Source organism: Tinamus guttatus, unplaced genomic scaffold, assembly GCF_059628265.1.
Source record: "Tinamus guttatus ecotype Peru unplaced genomic scaffold, ASM5962826v1 Tinamus_guttatus_pri_ptg000198l, whole genome shotgun sequence".
Classification (NCBI taxonomy): Eukaryota; Metazoa; Chordata; class Aves; order Tinamiformes; family Tinamidae; genus Tinamus; species Tinamus guttatus.
Window position 1 is genome coordinate 5320711 of NW_028288732.1, and position 14312 is coordinate 5335022.

The 14312-nt window shown below is 36.5% G+C and overlaps 1 protein-coding gene across 1 annotated transcript; it reads left to right on the plus strand.

Moving 5' to 3' along the window:
- The first annotated feature begins 2159 nt into the window (after window positions 1–2159).
- On the plus strand, window positions 2160–10144 carry PDCD10 (programmed cell death 10). Its single transcript, XM_010223208.2, has 7 exons — window positions 2160–2365; window positions 3123–3176; window positions 4237–4354; window positions 4960–5086; window positions 7430–7508; window positions 7856–7938; window positions 9661–10144. The coding sequence occupies exons 1-7, from the start codon at window positions 2270–2272 to the stop codon at window positions 9740–9742; spliced, it is 639 nt and encodes a 212-aa protein (XP_010221510.1). The 5' UTR covers window positions 2160–2269; the 3' UTR covers window positions 9743–10144.
- The last annotated feature ends 4168 nt before the right edge of the window (window positions 10145–14312 follow it).

Consider the following 14312-nt stretch of genomic DNA (forward strand, 5'->3'; position numbering starts at 1 on the left):
AAACAACAGACAACAAGTGCTAGTGATACCTTGACTATATTTCTGTTCATAGACTGGCAACAAAAGTACTTGATGTTTCTTACATACATTTCTATGAACATGTTTTTGAAACTACCTCTTTTCTTCAGTCATAACACATATATCCTCTATATTAATATAAATTCCCGTTCTGTTTTTGTGTTTTTTGGATGTTGATGTCTGGTAAAGAGACGATAGACTGCGTATATTTGTTTCTATATGGCATATTAAACTATATCGTAGGTTAATAATCACTGGTTAACAGTCTAATTTTATCTAATGGTTTTGTCCTCCCAAAATGAAAAATATTGTTCCATTATTTGATATGGTGCTCTCAAACTAAACCAAAAATCTATTCATGACAATAATTTAGCTAAAAAGCTTGCAGTAAATTAGTCTGGAAATGTTCTTTTCAGAGGTCCTCCTTTATGTAGTATGTCCCTTGATTATTTCTTTCTACTGAACTTGCAGAAACACAGAATTAATCAGTAAAGCAAACAGTTCTGTGCTTCCCCTCCCTGTCCCCTCATGTGTCCGAGGTACTTAGTACAGGGAATATGCACCTGTAATAAATAGGACAGCTGATGCTTGCTGTACCAGCAGTTGTGAATGAAAACTTGTTTAGACTGGTATTTTCCCTGAGAGTTTGCATGATTTTATAACTTTGAAAGAATTTTTGAAAATATACTCATCTTTGAGGTGTGATGAATATTCGTTTGTATTCTGTGTTCTTGACAGCTGTAAAATAGCTGCTGTAAGTGACAGAAATGTGAGAATCCTATTTTCATAGCTTGATCTATGTGGACCTTCTTCATATGGTCGTATCCCTTTTTAAAATCACAGTAGGCCTTTTTATGGCTATAAGAATCTGCCTGTGTATGTTATAAAGGGCTTGAACAATGCGTGAAATGAAGATGATAAAAATTAGGATAGATAATTCATGTAAAAAGGCTTCAATAAATAGCACTCCCTTCTGATGGCAGTTGTATTTGCGTTCAAATTTTTTCTCAACTGTGGGGTGTTTCTGCCATGTGACTAATTCTTTACTTGATTTCTCACTTTTTGGTTAAATTCAAACCGCATAGTCATATACTTGGAAATGACATGCATGATACTTACAGTCACCCAAGTGACTATACAGTGCTTGCTGTAACCAGTAACAAATTTCTCTTTGTGTAATTATAGTTAACTACTATATGTACCTGTCCTGGGTCAAATGAACATCTTTATGCAGAAAACTCTTAGCCATTGCAAAGCATAGGAAAGAATACAGCAAGAAGAAACGTTTGGGCTTTTCTTAACTATTCGAACTCCTGAGAAGTGATACTGCTTACAGTAATAGCTTGTGATATTTCTTAAATTCCCTTTGAGTTGTCTTTATGCTAAAATACCGAGACAAGACAGCGTGCTTTTACAGAGATTTCTTATGAGCTACAGGGTGACCTTTTTTTCCAGATTGCTTCTGGGTCTGAGCAGTGATTGCTCCATGTTGGGGAGGATGAGCTGGACTGGGTGGAGAACTTCCAAAAATTAGGTTCAGTTACTGGAGCAGTTTTTATTGAGTTAATGTCTATTGACACACCCTGAATGGAAACAAGACTTCTGCTAATATGAAAACAAAGACGTAGTATTCAGAACTCAAACAGATAGGAAGCAGACACTGATAGTTATGTCCAGTAGCAGAATTATAGCTTGCTACAAATGCTATGTGTTTTGGAATAGGTATCTAGTTTTAATGCTAGTATTTTGGGTTTGTATCATTTAATGCTTTTAAACAAAGCTTTTCGTGTATGAGAGTTGACAGCAATCTTACACTGTTGCTTACTTGTAGTGGCAAGATTAATGTATTTCAAATTAAATAAAATTACTACTTTTGGGTAAATGAGTTATGCAAAAACTTTAAGCTCTTCAGCTTAGTACCTCACTAAAGATATGTGATCACTTAATAATTTTGAACTCGTTTTGAAATTCAGTTGAGTGGAAACATTTACTTAAACTCCATCTGTAAAATAATTCCTACTTTCTGGGCACTTGTAAACTTAAAGTTGTTGTGTGCCTTTTCATTTTTAGAAAACTTCAGTCATAACCATTCTTTTTTTATTACTTTTTTCCCCCTCTCCCCTCATGTGTCCTAAGGACAGTATACTTTTTAGGTTCTTAATTCTTGCACAACGAAGAAAAAGAAGAAACGCTTCAGTGAATGAGGAGTTTTATGCTTCTATAGCATTTTTCCTGAGAAGTGGGGCTTTGAATGAGGATGACAATGGAAGAGATGAAGAATGAAGCAGAGACCACTTCTATGGTTTCCATGCCACTTTATGCAGTTATGTACCCTGTCTTCAATGAGGTAAGCTGTGTGGTTTTGCTCTAGAACGCAATAAACCCATTTAATTTGGAAATTTGATCACAAAAGTAGGTTGCTCATCTTGATATGGAAAGCTTTCTGCCACACATCTAGCACAGTCTGCTGTGGATTTTTTTTTTTTAAATCCTCTCCATTAAGGCAACCCTAAAAGGTTGTTAGTTATCTTGGCCCTGATCTTTTTTGCTTAAGTTTTGCACTAGACAAGATTTTCACCAAAAAAAGTTGATTGATGTGCACAAGGTAGAAGTTGAAGTTTACTAACTATCCTGGCCAAATTATACATATATCTGAATGTGCCATTCCTTTAGAGATTATTACTTTAGTGTTTCCTTTTTTATTGTAAATTTTGGGCATTTTCTGCAGATGATGATATTTCAGCTCTAATAGTGGACAATACAGTATAGTTTTAGGAATTTCTGCGTTTTGTGACCAGTAACATGCAGTTACCTGTGAACAGCATAGTATCTTTGTTGCTAGTGGCTTTACTTTGTAGGATATTTCTCTATCCACAAACCCTGGAGATGGTGAGAATGTTTTCAAAGACTTCTTTGGAACTGCACAAGATCAAAACATGTCCAGTGATGAATTTGGGCTTTTTTGTGGTTTTATTTATAGTGACAGTCCTTTTTTACAATCATTCAGATTTGTCTGTTCCTGTTTCCATTCTGCTCTAAGGTAAGATCTGACTGGTCGCTTTATGATAACACTGGAATTGCTAATCATTCTCCTTTCATTGCAGCTAGAAAGAGTAAATCTATCCGCAGCTCAGACACTGAGAGCAGCTTTTATTAAGGTGAGCAGTAATGTGTATTGAGGAATGATTATCTGGAATATAAAATATCTGTAATGGAGCTTAAAATAACTCTATACATATATAAAAATAATTGATTGGTAATATCCACTGGTAAGTGGGAGAAATGTGGCAGTACATGTAATGAATAGGAATCTGAAAGCCATGGCTAAAGAGGTAAAGGTAACAATTTTAGTCTGTACCATGACAAGGATACTTAGAATAGATGCTTATGGGCAAATGAGAACGTAGCAAACTTTAAAAATTATTTATAGTATGAATGGATATGGAATTTTGTTGTTATTTGGCTAGGAGGAGGTTTAGTGTTTTGTATATTTGCACCTAGCTGTAAATGGGAAAAAAAAGATGCCTTTCCTTTTAGAATTTTTATTTTACATATTTTAAATCTTTACAAATGTTTTTTTTCCTAGTGCTTTTCTTACAGATGATGGTGATTTTTTTTTTTCTTTAAACAAAATAACTGTAATATACCTTCTTAGTTTGAGTCGTGTAAATAATACTTCCCTATCTTTGCATTTGACTGTACATAGGCAGTCTTGATTCTCAACTAGAGCTCTTAGATGTTAAAAAATATTTTAAAAACTGGTGATAAAGTGCTAAGCAGAGTGCAAGTAATGAAAAAGCTATGATGCTGAAAAACGGTAGTACTAAAATAAACTTCTCATTCTTATTTAATACAGCACAGTCTTTTGATAGCAACACAGGTAGTGTGAATACCTCCAATGTCAATTCACTCGAAGTTTGTTTCTGGGAGTAAAACAGAATGTATAGAGCTTTAATATGGAATATTTCTTATTTAAATTGAAACAAATGGAAAAGCTTATTAGGAAAGTTGCTTATGCAAAACCCCTGATATTATCTAAGAAAAATGGATGTTGTAGCAGAGGAAGGATGTGCAGTGTAATCTGCTTGCTTAAGCCCATTAGGCTCTTAAAGTTTCTAGCAAACTCCTGCTGTGTGTGAAGGGTGTTGCATAAAAGTCTGCCTTGATGCTTGCAGTATTCATGTCTTGCATGTCTAAATAAAAACCTTTGCAATGCAGGCTGAAAAAGAAAATCCAGGTCTCACACAGGACATCATTATGAAAATTCTGGAGAAAAAAAGTGTGGATGTCAACTTCACAGAGTCTCTTCTGCGTATGGCAGCTGATGATGTAGAAGGTAAAATCTCATCCCTTATGTTGAATATGAATGTCTTTAGTTATCCTATTACCTAGCAATTTGTTTTCTCTGTACCTATTTACAAAAGTTCTTTTTCTTAATAGGTTTCCTGTTAGTCAGCATAGGAGAACAGTAATACTGTCTGAATAGTTGGCTAATAGGAGAAAGAGGGAGAGAATGAATGTTTAGAGTTTACATTTATTTGGGGAATTGCATGGTTCGCCTTTTGCAATTTAAACAACCAGGGGAAAAAAGCAAATATGGAGGAGAATAAAACTTGCCTTTTGCTTCCATGCTTCAAATTATTAATAGTAGCTATATGAGCAAAAAGGAGCAGTAAAGTATTTTTAGACTATGTTTAATTAGTGCAATATTTTCATTGTCTCACACTGATAAAATAAGTTGGGCTTCTTTCCTGTTCAGATTTCCATTTAGAAATATTATTTCTGTTGATGCAAAGCATAGACATTGCCATTTTGTGCGTGTGGCTGTTTTTGGCTGTTTTCACCTTGACTTGAGCCGTGGGGATACTGCTGCATTTTGTGAAGTAGCAGTTTTAGCTGTCACTAGAAACTAATGGAATATTTGAATGTTCTTCTTGTTAGAATATATGATTGAAAGACCAGAACCAGAATTTCAAGACCTGAATGAAAAGGCACGAGCACTTAAACAGATTCTTAGTAAGATTCCTGATGAGATAAATGACAGAGTGAGATTTCTTCAGACAATCAAGTAAGTGCTATATAATGTATTTATTGGAGGTTCAAGATCAAAACACTTTGTCCTTCAAAATGACAAACTAAAAACCAGTTTTGTGCTGATACTTGCTGAGGCGATTCCTTCCTGGGGAGCGTGGCTGGCCCAAGTCAGGATAACTAGTGATGTGTTTTAAATAAACTAAATATCTGTGCACAGGTAGGAAAAAGAATTAGTTTTTCTTGAATAATATTTTTGGGCTGAACTTTTAGGATCAGATAACGCTTCAGTTCCAACAGTCATGAATAGCTGAGTTGAAGTCATTTTTTTTTTTTTTCCCCTCATGCAAGAACTAGTTTGTGGTGACATTCATAGAGTGTTGCTTTGCACATAAGATTCTGAATCTAGTTGCACTCTACCACTTCCACTGTTGCAGATTTCATAAAAATGGCTGCCCAAGCCTACAATGTGGTACTTTCCTTGAAGTCCTAAAATATCATTCTACCCCTGGGTATAATTCTCTCGTTCATGACTCTGAAATATAAAATAGTAAATATGTGCTAGGAACAATTTTGTTGATATCTTAGGATAAATTGTATGGATTAAAGATCTAACCATTAAAGTGACAGCAACTTAATTGCACTACTGGAATTCTATTTAACTTTTGCAATTTATTTTAAAAGATATGTAGAGTGCATCAATATGAAGCTATAGAGCTACCCTAAGAGAATGTAACAGCATTTGTTTAATGGATATTGAGTATAGAATTGCCTTTGCTTTCATGTTTATATTCATTTGCTCCCTTTATACTGTAAAGTGGATGTGTGCATAGAGCTGCTGAAGTACTATTAGGGTGGCAGGACTCAAAAAGGCATCTTCAAGAAGAGCTATGCAGTATTATGCAACCTTTTTATATAATGTAAGGCTTTTGTAGTTTTGCCTCTTATCCATATCTAATAAAGGGCTTCCTAGAAGTCAGCTGCCCTCCTCTCCCATCTTTCCCTCAAAAACATAGTCCTCCTCCTAGCATTTGATACTAGGGGATCCTTTTTCCTTGGAGTACAGGCAGAGCACAATGGTAGGATGTGGAATCTCGTTGACACTGAGAAACCTTGTCAGCAATTGGATTCCTCTCAGGAGGGGCCTTGTTCTGTTGTCACTGCACGTGCAGAATCCTCCTGCTTTCCTGCTGGGGATCAGATGAACAGATTGTGCAGCGAGTCTCTGACAGCAGAGTGTGGGAGGGGTTCTGCCTCCTGCAGAGAGTTCTTAAGGACAGACTCATTCATTTGGTGAAAATACTTGGTAAACCAGTTAGTTTACCTGACCCATTTTCACTCATGTCTCATTTTAATCTTTTCTCTACCCTCACAACCCTTGCCTGCAAGTTCTTTTGTAATCCAAAGGGCATTCTGTCTTTTGGAATTGGTAGCTTCAGCAAGGAGTTGAAAGTGTTTAATTTCCCTTCTTAAGAGAATAAAGTCAGTAGAGAATTTTTGTATCTTAAGATTGCAGAGAACCTTTGGAGAATGACAAATATTAAGTATGAAACAAAGTTGTTGTACTCATGTGAAGTCTTGATTTATTGGATACCTCACAATTAATTTTGGATTCAGTGTACTTCATTGATGTATTTTTGAAATGTTATTGATCTCAGAAGAAAATAATTACTTTGTAACTCTGTAGCAGAAAAATACTTTGAATATCTGTACACTCTGCCTAGTGAGCAGTAAATTTGCTTGAGTACTCTGAAATGCAAAAGTTACCAAAATAACAAATTTATCAAAACTAATGCATCATATCCCCACAGAGCTACAACTCTGACTCTCCTGATGTTATTGACACCCCCTAATGATATTTGGCCAAGGAATGAAGAATTTCTCAACGCAGCAAGAGGGAATGCTAAAACCTTATTAAGGATGGGTCCTTTTGATTAGTTTGAACTACACAGCGATACAATATCTAGCCTTTGAGGAGGGACAGGAGATCTCTATCACCACTGACGTCTCCACAAAGACATTTTTTGTTCTGTTGCTTCTATGATGCTAATCACAAACCATGTCACTGAAGAGAGTGATTCCTGATGTGGAGGGAGAGGATAGCTAGACCTATGCGTATAAAAGTGAACAGAGCAGAGGATTTTTAACAAGACCCTCATGTTCCTAGACAGAAATGAACTTCTTGATACCCAGTGTGAATTACTTGGTAACTTGACAGGCTCTTTGCTTTGGGTCTCACTACATTCGATCTGACATTCGTTCTATAAAGTAGAGACTGTTTTAAGAAATATGATTTGTCTGCTTGTAGAAGGGCATTAAATTCCAGCCTTAAATTAGGATAATTTAAGGATATTACAACTATCTTTTTATTGCCAAATAGGGACATCGCGAGTGCAATAAAGGAACTTCTTGACACAGTAAATAATGTCTTCAAGAAATATCAATACCAGAACCGGAGGGTATGTGAAATAACTTCTTTATATGGCTCTTTTAATAGTATAAGAGGAAGCATATCCTTATGGTCAAAGGGTGAATAGGAGAGCTTAACTGGTTGATGATAGAATGAAAATGCGTAGCCAAGGAAAACTTCAACAAGACATACTGCTTTAGCAAGAAAATTATTTTATTAGTTATCAATTTAGTGGAATATTTTTTCTATATGTCTTCTAAAATATTTCAGTTCCTGTATGTGCGTATTTTTAAACTATTTTCCTCTTTCTTTTTTAACTTACTAAATACACCCTCACTCTGGCGAACGGTTACTTGAAGATTCTACTTTTGTTGTCTTCTGTTGTTGTTTTCTTAGGCACTTGAGCACCAAAAGAAAGAGTTTGTAAAATACTCCAAAAGTTTCAGTGATACTCTGAAAACCTATTTTAAAGATGGAAAGTGAGTATGCTTATCACAGACTGTGCTTAATGGGGAAGAAAAGAATCTTGTATTTGACTAAGTGGCATGATAAGAAAAATCAGATAAGCTTTTGATCATAAACAACCTTGCTCAGAGCTGCTGTAATGTTGTTTTTTCCTATCTAGGTTCAGACTATTGTGGCTGCTTTAAAATAGTATAAAATAGTATTCTTTTTTCCTCCCCCCAGTTGTGGGGAGGGACAATCTATCTGCTAAGACTATGCAACACCCACATACAGAACTAGCTTGGAATTTTTACACGTGTGGCTGTGTTGCCTCATGTGGTGTTTTGTGTGTGTATGTATGTACAAGGAAACTTGCGAATACCTTATATGAAAAAATAACTTCCTTATTTCAAAATATTATCTGCAAAACACTTAATATCTATGCAGCATTTTTAGGTGACTTAAATTTTTATCTTCCTTTCTTCATAGCTACTTAGCGCATTGTAATATTTGGAATGACTCAGCACATTCATGTTTTTATGTTCTCCCTAGTGGCTTAGTCAGTTAAGTGAGGCTTTTTTCCAGGCCTTGGGTTTTGAAGTTGTTTTTCTTGTATTTCATTGTAGCAGAGGTTTTGCATGCTGGTGTTCTTACACCTCTCGGGTTTTTATGGTACCAAAGTGTGTTCTACATGATGCTGTTTTGCAGATGAGAACTGACTTGCATTGCTGGTCTTGCTGAACTTAGCAAAGGCTTAAAGCATCCAGGGGATAGTGTGTTCCTAGAGGAAAGGAGTCCTATGAACGCAGCTGTGAATACCACCTTGCTCCTATTAAAGGATTGAGCCTTCTTTTCCCTCTCATTGAAATTGGGTCTAAACTTGTGTGTGCCACCAAAGAGTGGATTATAGTAGCTTTATGATTCTGAATATCCTATAGTGTATAGATAAGTATTCACATAATTTCAGTGTAAACAGGATATACTGTGGATAGGTTGAGGTGGGACTGAAATGTGGGGGAGTGCTGGTGTATGTGCACATACCTCAGGCATACTCAGAGACCAGCTTTAAGCCTTGTGTGAAGTCAATGCTGTGCCATGTGTGCTGGGCATAAGCTTTAAATGCCATACATAGGTGGGATTCCTTGCAAGATATGTAATAAGACTTGAATTCCTTATCCTTCAGGAATAAGAAGTAATTTAACTGCCTCAGAACCGCATGCCATGTAAGTTGGTGTGGCCCCACCAAAAGGTGGTAGCACTTAACAAGATACAGTTGTGCTCAGAGGTACAATTACTTAGTTAAAGATGTAGTGACCTCACCCTTGCCATCTTTATGTGAGGAGACAAAATGGAGATTTGTGTCTGTATGTGTGCCTGGTCAGTCCTTGTTGAGGAAGGAGCTGCCGAAGTGATCAGAGAAGGCAGTGTTCAGCTCCAGGGACAAAAAAAAAAGAAAAGACATTTAATGACCATCTGTTCAATGCTTTTTAGTTAGTCAGATTCCCAAAACTAAGTGATTGAGAGTCAAAACCTAAAGAGGTTCCTGCCAATAAATGGTCAGGAGAGGTAGGTCTGGAAATGCTATTGGTTTGGTAGCTGTAAAGGTAGGCTTAAGGTAGAAACATACCCAGGTGCTTCTCTTTTGCAAAGTCTAGATGCTAATATATTTAGTTACCCAGATTTGATGCTATGTCTGATTCACTGAGATGACACAATTATGGAATTGTCTGAAGTATTATCTTTTTCTTTTCTAACAGGGCAATAAATGTGTTCATAAGTGCCAACCGACTAATTCATCAAACCAACTTGATACTCCAGACCTTCAAAACTGTGGCCTGAAAACTGTATATGTTGAGTTGTACTTTTCAATGGTGGATAGGGTACCTTTATATGTAAATTTTAAAGTTTTGACTGTATAAATTATCAGCCCCTCTTGAAGGGGCCTTAATGCAGGATTTTGAATGGGATTATTGCCATCTTACACCATATTTTTGTAAAACATTGTAGCTTAATCATAATCTCACGATGAAGACTTTGCATCACTTTTTGCTATTATCATTCTTTTCAGAATTATAAGCCAAAAGAATTTACGCCTTAATGTGTCATTATGTAACATTCCTTATAAGAATTGTAAATATTTGGTGTTCTGTTTCTGACATTTTAACTTGAAAGCGAAAACTGCAAGATTATGTATTTAACAATATCGGTGGCAAATATTCAATAAATAGTTTACATCTGTTAGACTGTCCTTTTGTATGTGAACAGAAATGCGTAACATGTTTCCATAATTGCAGAACATGGATTAAATGAAAGAAATTCAGATTACTTGGGTTTTTAAGGCCATTGGCAGTTTAGATCAATATAGAAGTGAGGACTTTTCTTTTAAAGATGAGATTTTTGAACTGTCATCCAATATTAGATCAGAATACCAGAAAAAGATCTGTTAATATCACTGGCAAAAATATAAAGGATACCAAAAATTAGTTATTTTTTGATAGAAAAATAGATAGAAACTAGGTAGATAGGAATTAACCCCGCTATATTTATTTATTTACTTGGTGGCAGATTAGCAGGTTATATTCCTAGAATATTCCAGGATTTTGAATACAAAATTACTTTTTAAATATATGCATCTGAATGTGCAGCAGATGGTCAAACTTAACCTTTTATGACTAGTTTTTATCTTGGCACCCTTTAGGTGGTAGGGAAAACTCATCTAGGGGATGAAACCAGTGATGTTTCTGCTGTGTAAGGATAGAGCCTTTTGCTTTTATTTATTCAGACTGCATGAGACCTGGATTGTCAAACTTGATTGTTAGTCAAATGGTGAAGAACTGATGGACAAAGACTCAAATCTTGTCACTGGTTGCATGGCAATATCCCACATGCTCTACTCGGTGTCTTGTGTGCATCTTCAAAACACGAGTATATTTTGAAATACCAAGAGTATTTATAGAATCGATTTCTAAAAATCTTACTTAGTCCTGGTGTTGAAATAGCTGCTGCTAAATTTAGGGAAGAATCTAAAGCAGTGTATAGCCCCGTAGAAGCTGTCTGTGGGAAGATCACTTCAGACCAGAAGAGCACATTGCTACAGGGCTGTTCTTCGTTTAGGTGTTAATGATGAAGAAAAGGTATGGCCAGAATTTCTTTGCATGCCATGGCCTTATACAGTCCAGCTCGTCTGGGGAAGGCCCCTTACTTGGAGTACAACAGCTGGGCCTTAAACTTTGGTTATCTGTCTGGTGGTCCAAGTGGAAAGTGAACCTGCACCCCTCCAAAATTACTCTGTATCTTCTGTTGTATCTCTGCACGCAGTAAAGTTTCCTTGATAAATGCACCAGCAGTACTGAAATGTAACAAAGATATGAAGGAGGATATTGGGTGAAAATGAATTTAAGGGAACATAAGTTGTGAGTTTCATACTTACCTAAAACTACCAACAGGAGGGACTGCTAAAAGCTTTGCTATTCAGGCTGTTTTCTGTTGTGGCAGTGGGGTTTTGGCAGTGGTGTCTTGTGTTTGCCAGCAAATTGAGCTTGGTAATGTCACAAAGTTTATGTACCTTGGTTTATAATAGTTTATATGATATCTATTGAAGCCTGACCTGCTAAACTGCTCTTCTGGGGGAAGCATTAAAAGTGATGCTAGCAATTGGGAAGGAGGCAGTTGGCCCAGGAATTCACTTAAATCTTTGAATTCTCTTGGCAAACCACTAGTCCTCCTTGTGGATGATGCTGACTTGCTAGTTAAGCCCTAGTACCAAGGGCTTAGCTAAAACTAGCTAGGCAGGTGGATGTAAGGGAAAGACATACAATTTTTGATGGTTCCTTTGCACTGAAAGGGTGTTTGCTGAAGACAAGTGTTCCGGAGCGACATGTGAAAGCTTGGGTTACGCTTCATTAACCGAACCCTGTTCTAATAAAATGTGGACTTTTCACTGCTCAAATGGAGAGAAGCAGTGGCAATAGGAACAAGAGCTAGTGCTGGCCACCTTTCTTACTACTTGAATGATGATGGTGTGTTTACACACCTGCTCTGCAGGTAGCTCAAAACCAACTGTGTGTGTGTACATGCACATTATATAAATATATATGTATGTAAATAAAATCACATATGCATATGTATGTTTTTTTTTATAACTTTTGTCCCCAACAGAATGATGTGTTTATGCCCTGGTAGTCGATTCCTTCAAGTTCGAATCGAGGAAGGGCTATCAAGAAATGAACTGTGTCTCAGTTCTTCCGAACGCATTTATCAGGTGAAGGTACCCAGTATAGCAATAAGCTTCAGGTAGTCTAACCAATGTGTTTTGTTTTATGTTTGTAACTTTATTTTTTTATTGTTATTGTTACTATTAAAAATTGGAAAAATAATTCTTGTCTGATAATGGGAAAAGTGATACATTCAGGTCACACTCTGTACAGTGCGTCCCTATCTACTGGTTTTGCAGGCTTGATCTTCCACTGAGTAAGAGCTGGGGCGTAGATCTGTCTGAATTTTACTGTGATTTTGCACTTTATGTTAAAGTTATCTGAATAGCTAGTGATAAGTTTCTGTTTAAAGAGATTTCTAATATAGCAGCTAAACTGCTACTAATTGCTATTATAAAAATTCTGCTGTGAATGTAGGTTAAAACTGATGCAATGTTAATAGACAAAAATCAATCTAATAAAATTAATGCTTTGCATATTTGGTATCTTTAAGAGGGAAAGAAGCGTGGCTTGTTGTAATTACTTGATCTATTTGGTGTTTTTTTTCCTCAGCTTGCAAAGAAATGAAGAATAACTTAGACCGTGTTATGGCTAACATATTTCAATTTTAATATTTATAAAACATAGTTTGTAACAAATTTAAGATCTCCATGGTGCTTGCTCAGTATAAGCCTTATCTTGTTACAGGTCTGAAATTTCTTGTTGGGACCTAGTGTCTGAACTGTGATTTACCCAGACAGTAAGGTGATGATAAGGTAAAATGTTGAGGTTAAACTTTCTTTCTGCATAACTCTGTCTAGGTTATTATAGAATTGAACTTCGCCTTTTTATTCTTCTTTTTCAGATCTTTCACTGTGTGTCAGGGAAGAAATTTATCTTGTTTACTCTGCAGGAGTTACCTTGTGCTTTGATTTTACAAATATGCCACATGTATAAAATATATATATATTACCATATACATAATATATATGATGAATTGAATGTGGAATGGAAGGAAGATTGTCTAGAAGATCTTGCTACAATCACTGTTGGATTATTCCGTTAGGAAAAGAACAAAGGGAAGGTGAAATAAATGTAGCTCTGGAACTGTGCGATAGCAATAACCACAGCTGGTATTGCAGTGATGCTCACTTACCTTTGCAGCAGGTACTAGCTGCTCTGTTGGAGAATATTGCTTTGTAGAGAAACCCTTTGGAGCTGCCCAAACCACTGTATTATAGTCTGGCTCCATGTTCCTGCAGGGCTCTTCCAGTCTTCTGGAAAGGGTTTTGCAGGGGGGTTCTACTCGCAGGCTGCATAGGAGCTTTCTGGCTTTGAATAAGGATACAGCACATTATTTAACCTTTTTTTTTTTTTTTTTGAATGTTCATATTTTCCCCCTTTCAAGCTTTTGAGTGGATGTTGCTTTCAAAGGAAGCAGGTTGGAAAGGTACTTTGGGAACAGAAGCACTTAGTAGCTGCATCCTTGATGCATAAAAAGAAAAATGCTCCAAGATTAAGTCTGGCTTTTGTTACAGAGGGTAACAATATTACACAACAGTCATAATTTATCAAGTTTTATTTTAAGACCAGCCTTTTTTGTCCTCATTCCTTTTCTTAGAAGTAATTTTAAAACAATCAGGGGGCAAGGGAGGAATCTCTTCAAATATGGGAGTCTAATGTAAAGCATAAATTTAATTTATCAGAGAGAATTGACTCTCTTTTTTCCCTTCAGTTTAGATTTCGAATGTGCTATGGGAAACTTAACAGCATCCCATCCTTGGCTTCACTTTTTAAAGGTAAACAGTCCCAAGTTCTTAGTCTTTCTTAAAAATAGCCAAGTATAGGTATTGCTAAACTTGTTCCTTCAAGGCTAAGACAAAGCAGTTGATCCCTGTGTTCGTAGCACAAAGCTGAATTCTGCCACAGGGAAGTTCCCCTCTACCAAGTGGAGGAGCAGGGCTGGGCTTGGCTGTTCTAGAGATTTTCCTGACGGGGAGGCCCCTTCTCTGCTGCTTTATCCCTCCTGGCTTAGGATCTTGCGTGGTCTTAAATAGTAACATTTAAGGTGTGACAGTGTAAAGTGGTCCTGACCCAGGTGCTATGCTGTTAAGATGGGTTTGTAGCCAAATGGCTTCTCCATGATCTCTTTATTTGGCACCTTCCCCCTTGCCTCATTCAAGCTCCTGCAGGCTTTGGAGCATCAGGCTCTGCTC